The sequence below is a fragment of the Aaosphaeria arxii genome (genome assembly GCF_010015735.1).
Source record: "Aaosphaeria arxii CBS 175.79 unplaced genomic scaffold BU24scaffold_5, whole genome shotgun sequence".
NCBI lineage: Eukaryota > Fungi > Ascomycota > Dothideomycetes > Pleosporales > Aaosphaeria > Aaosphaeria arxii.
In genome coordinates this window covers 2578352-2590782 of record NW_022983478.1, presented here as the reverse complement: position 1 = coordinate 2590782, position 12431 = coordinate 2578352, and the positions used below count along the sequence as shown (strand labels likewise).

The 12431-nt window shown below is 46.7% G+C and overlaps 3 protein-coding genes across 3 annotated transcripts; 2 read left to right on the top strand and 1 right to left on the bottom strand.

Annotated features, from left to right (window-relative positions):
• The first annotated feature begins 418 nt into the window (after window positions 1-418).
• Window positions 419-5659, top strand: BU24DRAFT_423985 (acetyl-CoA synthetase-like protein). Its single transcript, XM_033528387.1, has 2 exons — window positions 419-3101; window positions 3155-5659. The coding sequence occupies exons 1-2, from the start codon at window positions 531-533 to the stop codon at window positions 5591-5593; spliced, it is 5010 nt and encodes a 1669-aa protein (XP_033383409.1). The 5' UTR covers window positions 419-530; the 3' UTR covers window positions 5594-5659.
• A 1656-nt stretch (window positions 5660-7315) lies between these two features.
• BU24DRAFT_482577 (MFS general substrate transporter) lies at window positions 7316-9141 on the bottom strand (the record flags this gene model as incomplete). The annotated part of the gene is made up of 5 exons (XM_033533242.1): window positions 8901-9141; window positions 8680-8848; window positions 8478-8629; window positions 7611-8424; window positions 7316-7554 (listed from the first exon to the last, which is right to left on the bottom strand). The coding sequence occupies exons 1-5, from the start codon at window positions 9048-9050 to the stop codon at window positions 7316-7318; spliced, it is 1524 nt and encodes a 507-aa protein (XP_033383408.1). The 5' UTR covers window positions 9051-9141.
• A 1991-nt stretch (window positions 9142-11132) lies between these two features.
• On the top strand, window positions 11133-12256 carry BU24DRAFT_434140 (short chain dehydrogenase/ reductase-like protein; the record flags this gene model as incomplete). The annotated part of the gene is made up of 3 exons (XM_033530014.1): window positions 11133-11217; window positions 11270-11935; window positions 11994-12256. The coding sequence occupies 3 exons, from the start codon at window positions 11133-11135 to the stop codon at window positions 12254-12256; spliced, it is 1014 nt and encodes a 337-aa protein (XP_033383407.1).
• Window positions 12257-12431: the final 175 nt, after the last annotated feature.

Sequence of the window (12431 nt, the reverse complement as noted above, 5' to 3'; positions counted from 1 at the left end):
CAAGGTATCAGTCTAATTGTAGAATCCACTCCCTCGATATTGAAAGACTTTGCATGCGGTGACTCGCCGACCTATCGCACCCCATATACCTTTGCAAGGGTGTCTAGTGAAAGAGTATGCAGTCAAAGCCGGATCTAATTGATTCGTGAAGCTTTTCTATGATCACACAATTACAATGATTTAATCTACATATTCAAACCTTAACAAGAGCGCCTTAGTAACAGATTTGTTGGTACATGATGTATATGTAATAGGATAGACCTATATAAATTTCCTTAGGCGTAGAGCCCTTAGTCGGCCGCCGAGTCCCGCGCAGCTTGCTGTCAGATCGGTGGCCGCGGCTTTCGGTTCCCATTTGGCTGAATGTAATCCCTACACAGGGGCTGCGCCTCATGCAATCAACATCACCCCGTCAAATCGAGCAACGTGAATAAAAGAGCCCCCAGCCCCGAGGACTCCCTGCCGGCATTATGGCCTAACCGGGTATTGGGTCAAACTGACAAGGGGCCCACCAATCAACGCCAATCATCATGATGTCCAAGAGCCATGTTGATAGTGTCTCTTCTACCATTGCCAATGCAATATCGACGGTTCTTGGGCTTGAACCTAGCGAAATCAACTTTGTCGCACCAAATAGCACTTTTGTCAAGCTTGGTGGCGACTCTTTGACTGCGATCCTTATCGCTGCAGAGTGTCAGAAGAATGGCATTTCCATCTCAGCAAGCGTTTTCCTAAGAGCATCAAGCCTAGAAGAATCCATCGCGAAGGCTGAAATTTCCGCCCAGCTTCTCGACATCGACTTGAATACTCCATTTACGCCTACACCAAATTCTCTGTTACCTTCTCAGGGCCTCCCACCTTGCTCAACAGCTTTCTCGTCGCATTCATCAACTGATTGCGACGGGCTTTCATCGCTTTCGTCTTCCTACGACCATATTGCAACTAGCGACTTGCAAGCTTCCAACACGCTCTCTTCTTACAACGAACAAAAGATCATGACCGCAACGGACCTTTTAGGTCGGATCAATGCTACTGAATGGACGGAGATGCAGCTTCTTCTGCTACGGGAAACATCCATCGACCAGAAACGTAACATTGTGACTGTACACGATTTGTATACCGGTGAATCGGACCCTCAACATGTCTGTAACATCTGGATGAACACAATTTGGGCTGAACCAATATTCCAGGACTTTGTTACGGAGCTATGCATCCCTCCACACCAGCTCCTGCTTCAGAAAATAATCCATGTAGAATCCGAGGACGGTTTCCAAGAAGAGCTCCGTAACGCATTTCTCGTCGACTCTGCACTATCTAAACTGACCGTCGTGCGGCTGAATCTGTCATCTGTTGCGGTTGTCTGGCGTGTGCACCATTCTTTCATAGATGGATTCTCTGCTCGTCTTCTCCACGATAAGATTCGTCGCAATCTCTTGTCAGGAAGAGTCAGTGTTAGTCCCGGCCCATCATTTAAAGAAACAGTACGTGCGCTAGGTAGATTGAGAGAAGAGAGAAGAGAGGCCACAAGACGATTCTGGGAAAACGAGCGAGCGAAATTTCCTAGCGCGGTTGGCGAGCTATGCTTGAATCCACAGCGAGATCAAGATGAGTCTACATCACAGGGGGTCATCAACCTCATAATTCCGGAAGCACAACTGGCGGCTGCTCGAGCGCGGACGGGTCTTACAAGTACAATATACTTTGCCGCTGCATGGGCTCTGACATTGGGCAAATTCATGGATACCGATCAGGTCTGTTTTGGAATGACGTTCTCGGGCCGTGATCTACCTATCTTGGGTGCATTCGATGTTGTTGGACCGCTTATTAACATACTTCCATTGTCTGTACAGATGCCGGTTGAGGGAGAACGAGAAACTTCTGTCCGAGCATTTCTCCTAGGCATACAAGACCGTATCCTTGAGTTGAACGACATTCAGTACTCGGACACAACAGATGGATTCGACAGGAAGTTCACTTCTATTATGGCCACGCAGTTTGAGGAGCTTGAAGGGTCAGACGAGTTCCCAATAGGTGTCTCCGGCCGCCCTGACGTGCAGTCTGGGATTGCCCTAAATCTTATCATTCATGGACAGAACTGTCTACGAGTGCTCTACTCTACTTCGAAATATTCTGAAGAGGATATGCACAATGTTTGGTCAGTCTTTCAGAATGCCATGAGCTGTTTCCTACAGGATGACGATGAGCAACCGTTGGCATCCGCGATGCGACAGGGGCTCATGCCATTGAAGATGGAACAGACCATCCGAAGATGGAGCAACTGCGAGTCTCTCGAGGCGTTGGACGAGTCAAAGGGGGACGATCTAGTGACATTATTTGAAAGTGTCGTGGCAAGACAACCCACCGCTGTGGCTGTCACTCGTGGTCAGGGACAAGATATCTCCTATGATGAATTCGACCAATGTTCAAGCGTTGTAGCGCGGGAACTCACCTGGGTTAAGCTGAACGAGCCAGTTTGCGTATACGCTGACCGATCGGTCGATTGGCTTGTTGCTATTTTAGGCGTGCTCAAAGCAGGTGGCGTATACACGCCATTAGATCCGTCGGCCCCAGCCTCCGTGCGACATGCAAACTTCGTACAGAGTGGTGCGCGTGCTATCATCTTTCCCTCGAAAGCGTGCATTTCCCCAGATGTGTTGCCTGTTGGTTGCCGGACACTCTTCGTCGACACAGCCTTGGAGAAGAACCGGATAGAGTCACGGCAAGATCGTCTCACACCTTCTCCCCCAAGAAGACGCATCGCTCGTCCAGATGATCTTGCCTACATTTGCTTTACGTCCGGGTCCACTGGTCAGCCGAAGGCGGTGCAGTGTACTCACAAAGCGCTAGTAGCTTTCCAGAGAGATTATATTGTTCGCCTTTGTGCTAGGAAAGGGACGGTGGTAGCTCAAGTCATGTCGCCTGTCTTCGATGGAAGTATTCATGAAATCTTCTCCACCCTTACATACGGTGCGACACTGCGTTTAGGCTCGATTGACGCCCAAGACAACCCCTTTGCGCACCTTCAAGACTGCGACTCGGCTATTTTTACTCCCTCGATCGCGAGTGCACTTGATGCTAACCAGTACCCTCGTCTGCGTAATGTATAGTTTTGCTATCTAGCCGAAAGTGCACAGCTGACACAAGAAATCTATAGGTCTACCTGGTTGGAGAAGCCGTTCCTCAATCCGTGTCTGATGCATGGACGAAGGATCATACTGTGTACAACATGTATGGTCCGACCGAAGCAACTTGCGGCGCCACAATCAAGCAACTGGCAACAAGCAGAGCTGTTACGCTTGGCCAGGCTAATCCATCTTCCAGGGTATACATACTGGATCGCAATCAGTGGCTGTTGCCACCTGGTGCCGTGGGTGAGATGTATCTTGCTGGCATCCAAGTATCAGAAGGATATATCAATTTGCCTTTGGAGAACGCAAGTCGCTTTTTTTATGACTCCGTGTTGCCCGAGGCAGAACAAAAAATGTATAAGACAGGCGATTTTGCTTATTGGGATAGCATGACTGGAGAAATCTGCATCATTGGTCGCAAAGATCGGCAAATCAAGCTTCGCGGCTTCCGACTCGACCTTGACGACTTGGAAGCACAGATTACCAATGCGATCCCGAGTTGTAGAGGTGCCGCTGTATTCCGTCGGGAGGACTATCTGGTGGCAGCGTACGCCATGTCCCCCACCTCGATATATGTGTATAATGAATCAGAGGTCAAGACGTTGATTAGGGATGCTATACCCCCATACGCGAACCCACGACGAATTCTGCCATTTCGCGAGCTCCCTCTAACAAAAGGAGGCAAATTAGATTATAAAAAGCTTGAGGAGATTGACAAATCCAACGCTTTAAAGCCGCAACCTTTGCAGAAGAGTATCACGGGAACCGAGTTAATGATTGTACGCGCTGTGCGCGATCTAATGAAGCTTGACCCTAGCATACCCATCGATCGAGATTCAGATCTCCTAGCGCTAGGTGCACATTCGATCGTGCAGCTACAGCTTGCAAGTCGCCTCTCTTCCCTTATCCAACGAAAATTTACTGTGAAACACGTTTTCGACAATCCCGTCATCTCGCACCTAGCATCCTCGGTGGACGAGGTAGTCAAAGGGCAAGTGGTTGTAGACCAAGACGGATGGGAAAAACCTGCCTGCTTTGGTCGCAGCAAAGCAGCGTCTACCTTCGAAGTGAACGATGTATCGCCCATTGAGAGCGTTTGGTTCGCAAAATATCAGCAAAACCTCGGCACTTCAGCTTTCAATGTGTCGCATGTTTCGAAACTCGACGACGAATTTGACCAGCATGACGCACTTGTGTCTGCGTGGACAGCTGTCTTGAAAAGACACGCAATTCTACGTTGCAGGTTTCGTCCTTCTATGGCCGCACATGAAGGTGTGGAGAGGTTTTACGCTGCTCAACCACCAAAAGCCTTATATGTAGATTCGTTCGACGTTCGAGTTGCAATCAATAGCGAGTTCTCGCTCGATTCAGAACACCCGATACGGGTAATAATCTCAAAGTCCCATATGTTGGTCTGCCTGAGCCACATCATCTGCGACTATTCAACCCTCAACCGGCTTTTGGAAGAATTCCTCGCCGCGTACTATCATGAAGATGGGGCTGGGGCATTACTCTTGGCTTCTCAAAAATGTTATCAAGACACGATGTGGGGAAATGTCGCCATCGATCTAAATACAGCCAGGTTCTGGCGATCGTACCTTTCTGAAATCGACTACAGTAGACTGCCTCCTTACATGAAGAAAGCTCGAGCATCGTACCATGGCGCATCGCGCATGTTCCAGCTCTCGAATAATTCAGCCCATAACCTCGAAACAGTTTCGCGATCACTACATCTCACCAAACATCAAATCGCGCTGGCTATCGTGTCACTCATTCTGCAGACAGACAGCTCGACCAAACAAGATCTGATATTAGGCGGTCCGTACATAGGACGACAAGAGGGCGATATGAGTACCATTGGGCTGTTTTTACAGCCACTACCAATACGAGTTTCAAGGCAATCAAAATTGGGGGAAGCCCTTGGTGACGCACCCGTGAGGAATTTTCTACTCACAGTCCAAGATTCTGCGCGGTCTGCTCTCAGTCACGGTATCGAGTGGGCCTCGTTGCTACACCTGCTCTCCTTATCAGATGACAATAATTTACGCTCAGCCACTACCACACCGAGCCCGAACCACCCGCTGGTCGATGCCATGGTGACCTTCCATGAGCGCAGCGTAACCGGCAAGGCATCATTACTCACGGATGGGGTTATAGCGGGAGTCGAACCTCTGGTTACCTGGGCCGAGGGCGCCAAATTCGGCATCATGTTTGAGTTTTCAGCTGTTAGATCATCGGTGCTTACACTTCGAATCGAATACGACACTTTGGTCTTTTCGGCTGATGAGGTGATGGCGATGACTACACGAATCAACACTGCGTTGGAAGGTTTATGTGAGAGTATCGCATCATCAACAAAGGTTCGAGACCTGGAGGATAGACTTTTGCATGCTAGTGATCTTGTACACAATAGAAACGAAATTAAGGGCGTAAAGTTTGGGAGTCCCTTGGCGAGTTTATCGTAGAGTGCGTCTAGGTATGCTTCTTAATCAAGCCATAATCTTTTCAAGGACTATAAAGATTTAAACTGACTTTTCACATGAACTATTACTTATTATAATATCCTGTAGCAAATATTAAGTCCTCTTCATTCTAACCTTCCTCCTATCATTTCTTCACGCTGGCATTCTGCTCATGCCCGATACTTCAATCCTCATCACTATGTGCCTCGAAAAATATCACGATATTCGATATTATGGCTGTGGAGATATCGTACGGGAGACGATAAGTATAACATATTGCAACAACCGGAATAAGAAAGGCCATAAGATTTGGCGTGAACTCGACGGGTTAGGCAAGGACTACAAGAAATGTGGCAAACCCAATTGCAAAGCCAAGGTACCCTTCCTGAAGTAGATCTTCTAGTATCAGTTAACTAATTGCTTCAGAACAAATAATGTATTCGTCATGCAACGATGTTTTAACACTCTTATATACCTTGCTTCTGTTGCACAAGAAGCTAGATTTCTTATCGACAACGATACACACGTATCCCATCGGAACAACCCAACTTAAAAACCATAGTCAGAAAATTCAATCGGATTCGGACACGATCATATCATATCAACTTTGAGTTGTAACATATCTATAGCTTATTTTATACTCAATATGCTTTGCATCCTGTGGTATAAGATTTCAATGTGGAGAGCATATGTATTCATTTAGCACTTGTTAAATCCAAGCTTGTTTGGACAATCTTCAATAGAAAGATTGTGCAAATTTCCCGGATGTTTAATGATAGGTGTAGGCACTTTTACCAAGCTGCAATCTTGGACTTCTTGGAAACTCCGATATTGGAGAATGGCTAAGGATCCATCCACGGATTGTTCGGTAAGTTCACTTATCCAACAAGTCTGCAACTCTGATCTCTATTTCTAGTTACTATGGATGCTATAAAGACGCAGAAATTAATGCATTGCTGCTTGCTGAGGCAAATTGTGGAAACCATCGCTCGCGTGTTGACAGAGAAAATAGCGATATCTCTTTGCGCATAAAATGGAGCCTTCAAATTACCAAAGCTGTTGCTTGTAACCACCTTGAATGCGCTTATCTACCTATCCATTCAAGGTACAAGCCTCATTCTTGCCAATTTTGGTGGCTCTCACGGTCGTGATTTGGGTTTAAAGGGCAACCTAGTTGACAACTTACCAGAGTAATAGTTGCGTGCACTAAGGGTAAGAGTCGAATAAAGAAGTCCTTACCTCACAAAATCCTACTTCCAACATACAAAGTTTCTCATATGGGCTAGACTCAAATCTATTCTGCAGCCGTTAAGAAGGGCATGTGTTGCCGCGTAACCATGCTAGCTAACACGAATACAAGATTCAAGGAAGGGGCCGGATTGAGGAGATAATCAGATCATCCATGTAGTGAAAATAGAATGAGAAAGTGACTGATATGAAAGGTAGAAACCATATAATAAGATCTCATAACTAATCACATCTCTTTTCTAAAACTCGATGTCAACGTGAATTGAATTGCGAAAGGGCAACATCACTGATGACTGTTGCCCTAGATTAGTCTATTCCTGGACCTGCACTTGATTTCTTAAGGCTAAAGATGCAAAAGCCCTAGAAGCAGATAGTACATACACTAAGGAAGTCCAAAATGCTTGCCCTGCCTACGCGATGTCATGCCAATCCAACGCTGCGAAAGCCGTAAAGCGTTAGACGCAACCCATATCTTTACTATAGAGTGTAATAGAACAGCGGGCTCTTGTCACCCATTGCATCAAGCTCCACCTGTGAGTATTTTGTCCTGATCTCTGTCTCTGACATAGCCTTTTGCTTCTTATTACGGGACCACAGAGTCGACTCGAGTACCACTGCAGCAATCATGGCCAATACAACTATTCCCAAGCTTGTGCCATATCCAGTAGGGTACCTTGGGCCTTCACGGTCAAGGAAGATATTGGTGCCAACCAAGCCTGAAATGTGACATTAGTGCCTTAACAATAATTCGGAGTTTGCAATGAAGACTTACTTCCAAGATTTCCCGCAGCGAGCAGCCAGGCCAGGCCCATTGATCTCTTCCATGAGGGTGCGAGATTGTTGCCTACCCATGCTGAAATACCAGGGAGAAGAGGGTAGATACCCATCTGCGCCAACACAATACCAAAGTACATTGGTCCAACGTTGCCCTTGACGTTGCCTGAGAGCCCAAACAATATTCCCATTGCCGCGATAAGGACACTGAGTGGGCCAACGATGAAAGGAAATCTCCAGGCCAGTTTGTCGGAGTAGCGACCGACGAGCCAGGCAGAAACACCACCGCAGAAGTAAGGCGGAATGGTAAGAAGTTGTGCGGTCTGGGTAACAAAACCGAGTTGCTTGATGATTTGGGGCATGGTAAATTTAAAGGCCGCATTTGGCACCGAGTTCGCCCATGCTAGGATTATTCCGAGCCATATTTTCCAATCAATCATAGTTTTGCCGAGGAGCTTGAAGGAGAACTTGTCGCCCTCCTCGGTAACGGCGCGGACACCAGAGAGTTGGAGTCGGAGGTCGATGAAGCGTTTCTCCTCATCAGTCAGCCAGGAAGCTCTTTCTGCGGAGTCAATGATGAAGAAGGGCATAACAAGGCCAGCGGCTACTGTAACTGCACCTTCGATGAGGAAGATCCATCTCCAGCCTCTAATCCCTTGGAGGCCGTCCATGCGTGCAATTGCGAAAGCAAGAAGACCGCTTAAAGCACCAGAGAAGGCCGAGGCTGTGTAGAACAGAGCCAGGCGCTGTTGTAGCTCGTGTCGAGGGTACCATGACGACACAATGAATACAGCTCCGGGGAAGAAACCAGCCTTTGAGGCAGATGTCAGCGATAGGATCATTTCATGGACATATTACTTCTGACCTCTGCAAGCCCAAGCATGACACGGCATGCGAGCATTCCTTTGAAATTTTGTACCGCGCCCATGCAAGTCATCACGATTCCCCAAGATACAACCAAGAAAGACAGCCAAATGCTCGGTCGAACCTTTTTCAGTACGATGTTTGAAGGAATTTCTGACCCGATTAGCAAAATCCACAACTTCTTGACCTTGTAGAAATCGTACCGAAGATGATATAAGGAACGAAGAAGATGGTGCTCGCAATGTTATATTGGTTTCCGGTCAATCCGAGGTCTTTGTCCATTCCTTCGATTTTTGCGTTGCCAATATTTCCACGATCGATGTGTGCAAGGAGATAGAGAACCGCCATGACAGGCACCAATCGGTAGTCAATCTGGAAAGTTAGCATCTCCGAACAATTGGAGGACGAAATCTGGTCGACATACCTTGCGGACTACCTTTCTACCCCTTTCGCCTTCATAAGATCGCATGAGAGCTGCATCTTCAGGAGACAAATTGCGATATGGTGACGGCTCATCAAGTTCGACGTCCTTGGCAGTGCTGAACTCTTTCACGTCAGGCTTTTGGTCTGTCATGATGAAATCCGAGATCTGCTTGAGATGGATATGGCTTTGGTTTTGCTGCCAGTGAAGAGATCTTATACGTAGAGTGCCATTGAGATTGTCGGATGCTGTCCGTCAAAGCGTCAGGTCTGGGGTATGGCGGTCAGGATCAATGATAGAATCTGGGGCCCCATTACTCAAAATCCAGCCTTTTCCAAGAATTCCCCAGACTAGTTTCTCTCACTCAAGCTCTTAGCCGTGGTTGGCAGCTTTACCGACATGACCGAAAACGTGGTCAGTTCGGAAGGCTACCGAGAACCATACACGCGGATGCAGAAGAACTCTTTTTCAGTATAGCGCTTGAGATTATGGACTGCAAGAACTATGCTACTTGTAGTCTTTAGACGTCGCCAAGAACCATATTCGAAACTTAAGATCGTCTTCTCACCATGCTGTCTGTTCCCACTACTCCGCAGTTTTCAGATTAGCCAGCTGGGCTACGGTCACATCGGAACTATAGTCATCACGCCAAAGTAGCCTCATCAATAGTCGTACCGTTCTCCGCATTTCGAGTCAGTACCAGTATGTTTTTTAGCGTTTCGGATTGCTTCCTAGTGTCGGACCAGGTCCGACGCCAGTTGCACAACATTAAAGATGGAAGATTAGTCTTATGAAATAACACAAGAAATAGAATCTCGCCATTGTCGTAGCCTTCAGAGATACTAAACTATAGTGCTATTGGCCCGTTTAATTCCCACTTTCATATAGTCTTTGCTTAGTTCCTTCATCAGCAGGATTTACGAGCTGATTTGCTTTACATGGCCGGACCTGTCCCTGCCTCAGTTTCCATATTCCATGACATGACCCGAAGTCGGGAATAATTTCTAATCTCCTCTCTCAATTTGTACTATGTGCATAGTTTGGTGGATACAGGTGTGATTCAAGAGAAGTCCGGCGGACATTTACATTCCGATTGGGCTTCCTTAGCTAACATAATGTCGGGAAGGGGGTCTATGAGTGTATAAATTGGTCACATCATCATCAGATAACGCACAAATACATATTAGCCCGAGGAATCCCTCTTCTGAATCTATGGCATGATTCCTGTATGGCAGGTTGGACGACCTTCTCACAGTAATTCGCCAGCGAGATAGTTTTGTGAGGCCTTCCAGGACCTATGAGTAAATATTTCGGAGTGCGGAGCATTTTCAAAATCGGCTCTGGCTTTCATTTATACTTTTATCCCTCAATTCCGATGGCCTTGTACAGGAAATTCAAGGATCACGGCTTGGTGTAAAGACGACAATGACTTGGTCGATGAATCTTATCATGGAGCATTACAAGTTCTGAAAGAGCGAACGAATTATCAATTCACGGGGGTGCTCTGAACAGAATGGAATGTTTCCTGGGATGTTCCTATTTACTATACTATTGGTGCGAACCTCGTTAGTGAATGTCGGTATACAACCGATGGGCTTTACGAACCGTTGAAATGAGACCCGAAACAAAAAATAAATAATTACTCTACTATCAATTAGATCACTCAGCATTTGGGCATATGAAAGAGTTGCAGTCGTATCTTCCAGTGAGTCGGCATTAGCAACAGTTGATCCCAAAGATAAGGCTTTGATTCAGGATGCGAATCCTTGTGTCCAATTCCCAGCAAATACCCATAATCATACTTCACCATAATACCGGAGTGTTTTCTCATTTTGACATTAGTTCAGCTTCACGATCTTACCATTACACTTTGAGATTTTATTGCGATATCGTGAATTGTGGGGTCGAGAGTTGATTCATGGTCTGCCCCACATCAAGTTGGGGTAAGATCCTAAGTATAAACGATAAACGCTAATCCTCTTAAACATTCAATGTGCGCGGAGGTATGATTCCTATGGCTTTCATAGTCAATTATGGAATTAAGGCGTTGCCGAAGTAGCGCACTATCTGCTGCAAGGACAGGCAAATAGGGAATCATGCGACATGGATTAGACAACCTGGGGGACCAAGGAGGATTGGTCTAGCACGTGGGGCTGCCACATAAGATGATGCCATGTGCTTATGCAAAGAAACCTCACATAAACAATCTCGAATTCCAGCTCCCCTTTAAGCAGAATGACAACGCACCCGGAATGGAATCAAGAGACGGGCGGTCTTGAGGTTGCTAAGGCGTTCTCTGACCAGATCCAAGGTCGAAATGGTTGGTTGAGAAAACACTAATAGTATCATTGTACATACGCTGACATGCGAAGTACTCATCACCGGAGTCAGTCCTGAAAGCATAGGCTCATCAACAGCCATTGCAGTTGCTTCACAGTCGCCTAGTGTCTTGATCCTCGCATCCCGGACCCAATCCAAACTCGATGAGGTTGTCAAGAAGATCAAAGAGGACTACCCGAGTGTAAATGTGCAGACAGTACTTCTTGATCTCGCCTCTCAGGAAGCCGTGAAGAAGGCCGCTGCGGAAATATCAAGCATTACAAACAAACTCGACTTGATTATCAATAATGCAGCCGTCATGACACCTACCCTACAACATACAGCGGAAGGAATCGAGGCACAATTCGGTTCAAACCACATTGGACATTTTCTTCTCACAAATTTACTTCTTCCTTCGTTATACGCAGCGGCAAAGTCGAGCCCTCCAGGTGCCACCCGTGTCGTCAATCTCACAAGTCTAGGTCACAGGTTGAGCCCGGTCAGATTCCATGACTACAACTTCGAAGGCAAGGAGATACCCGACGAAGAGAAGTTTCCGGGGAAGACTCTACCTCCTATATTTCAAGGAAAGAACGGATCTGTCTATAATGGCTATATCGCATACGGGCAAGCGAAAACTGCAAACGTTCTGTTTTCGCTTTCCCTTACGGAGCGGTTGAGGGACCAGGGTATTGTCTCCTATGCAGTTCATCCAGGATGTAAGTATCAGACTCACTCCTGTCATTCCAAAACATATTTGATTAATGTTTGCTTCAGCAATCTGGACCGGCCTATCTCGAAACCTAGACGCGGAAGGGGAAGAAGCAATCCGTAAGACGAGTCCCTTCTGGAAGAACCACGACCAAGGCGCGGCAACCACTATTGTAGCAGCGTTTGATCCAGCTCTCAACCAATCTCAAGGACTCTTGTTGCACGACTGCCAATTCACTGATGCTGCTCCACATGCTAACGATCCAAAACTCGCGGAGAACCTGTGGGCCTTGAGTGAAAAGTTAGTAAAACGAGATTTTAAACTTTAGTGAATGCATTGAAGGGCCCTACCAATATATGTGACCCGTTCACTTCATACGGCATAGGAGTTATACATTTGGTGGTCACTCTGTAACTCGAAAGAGCAGGCGAGAGGGTTCAGATCTCCATCATCAACGTAGGAATTGAATCCAACGTATCATTGAGATAGTATCAGTCAAAGAC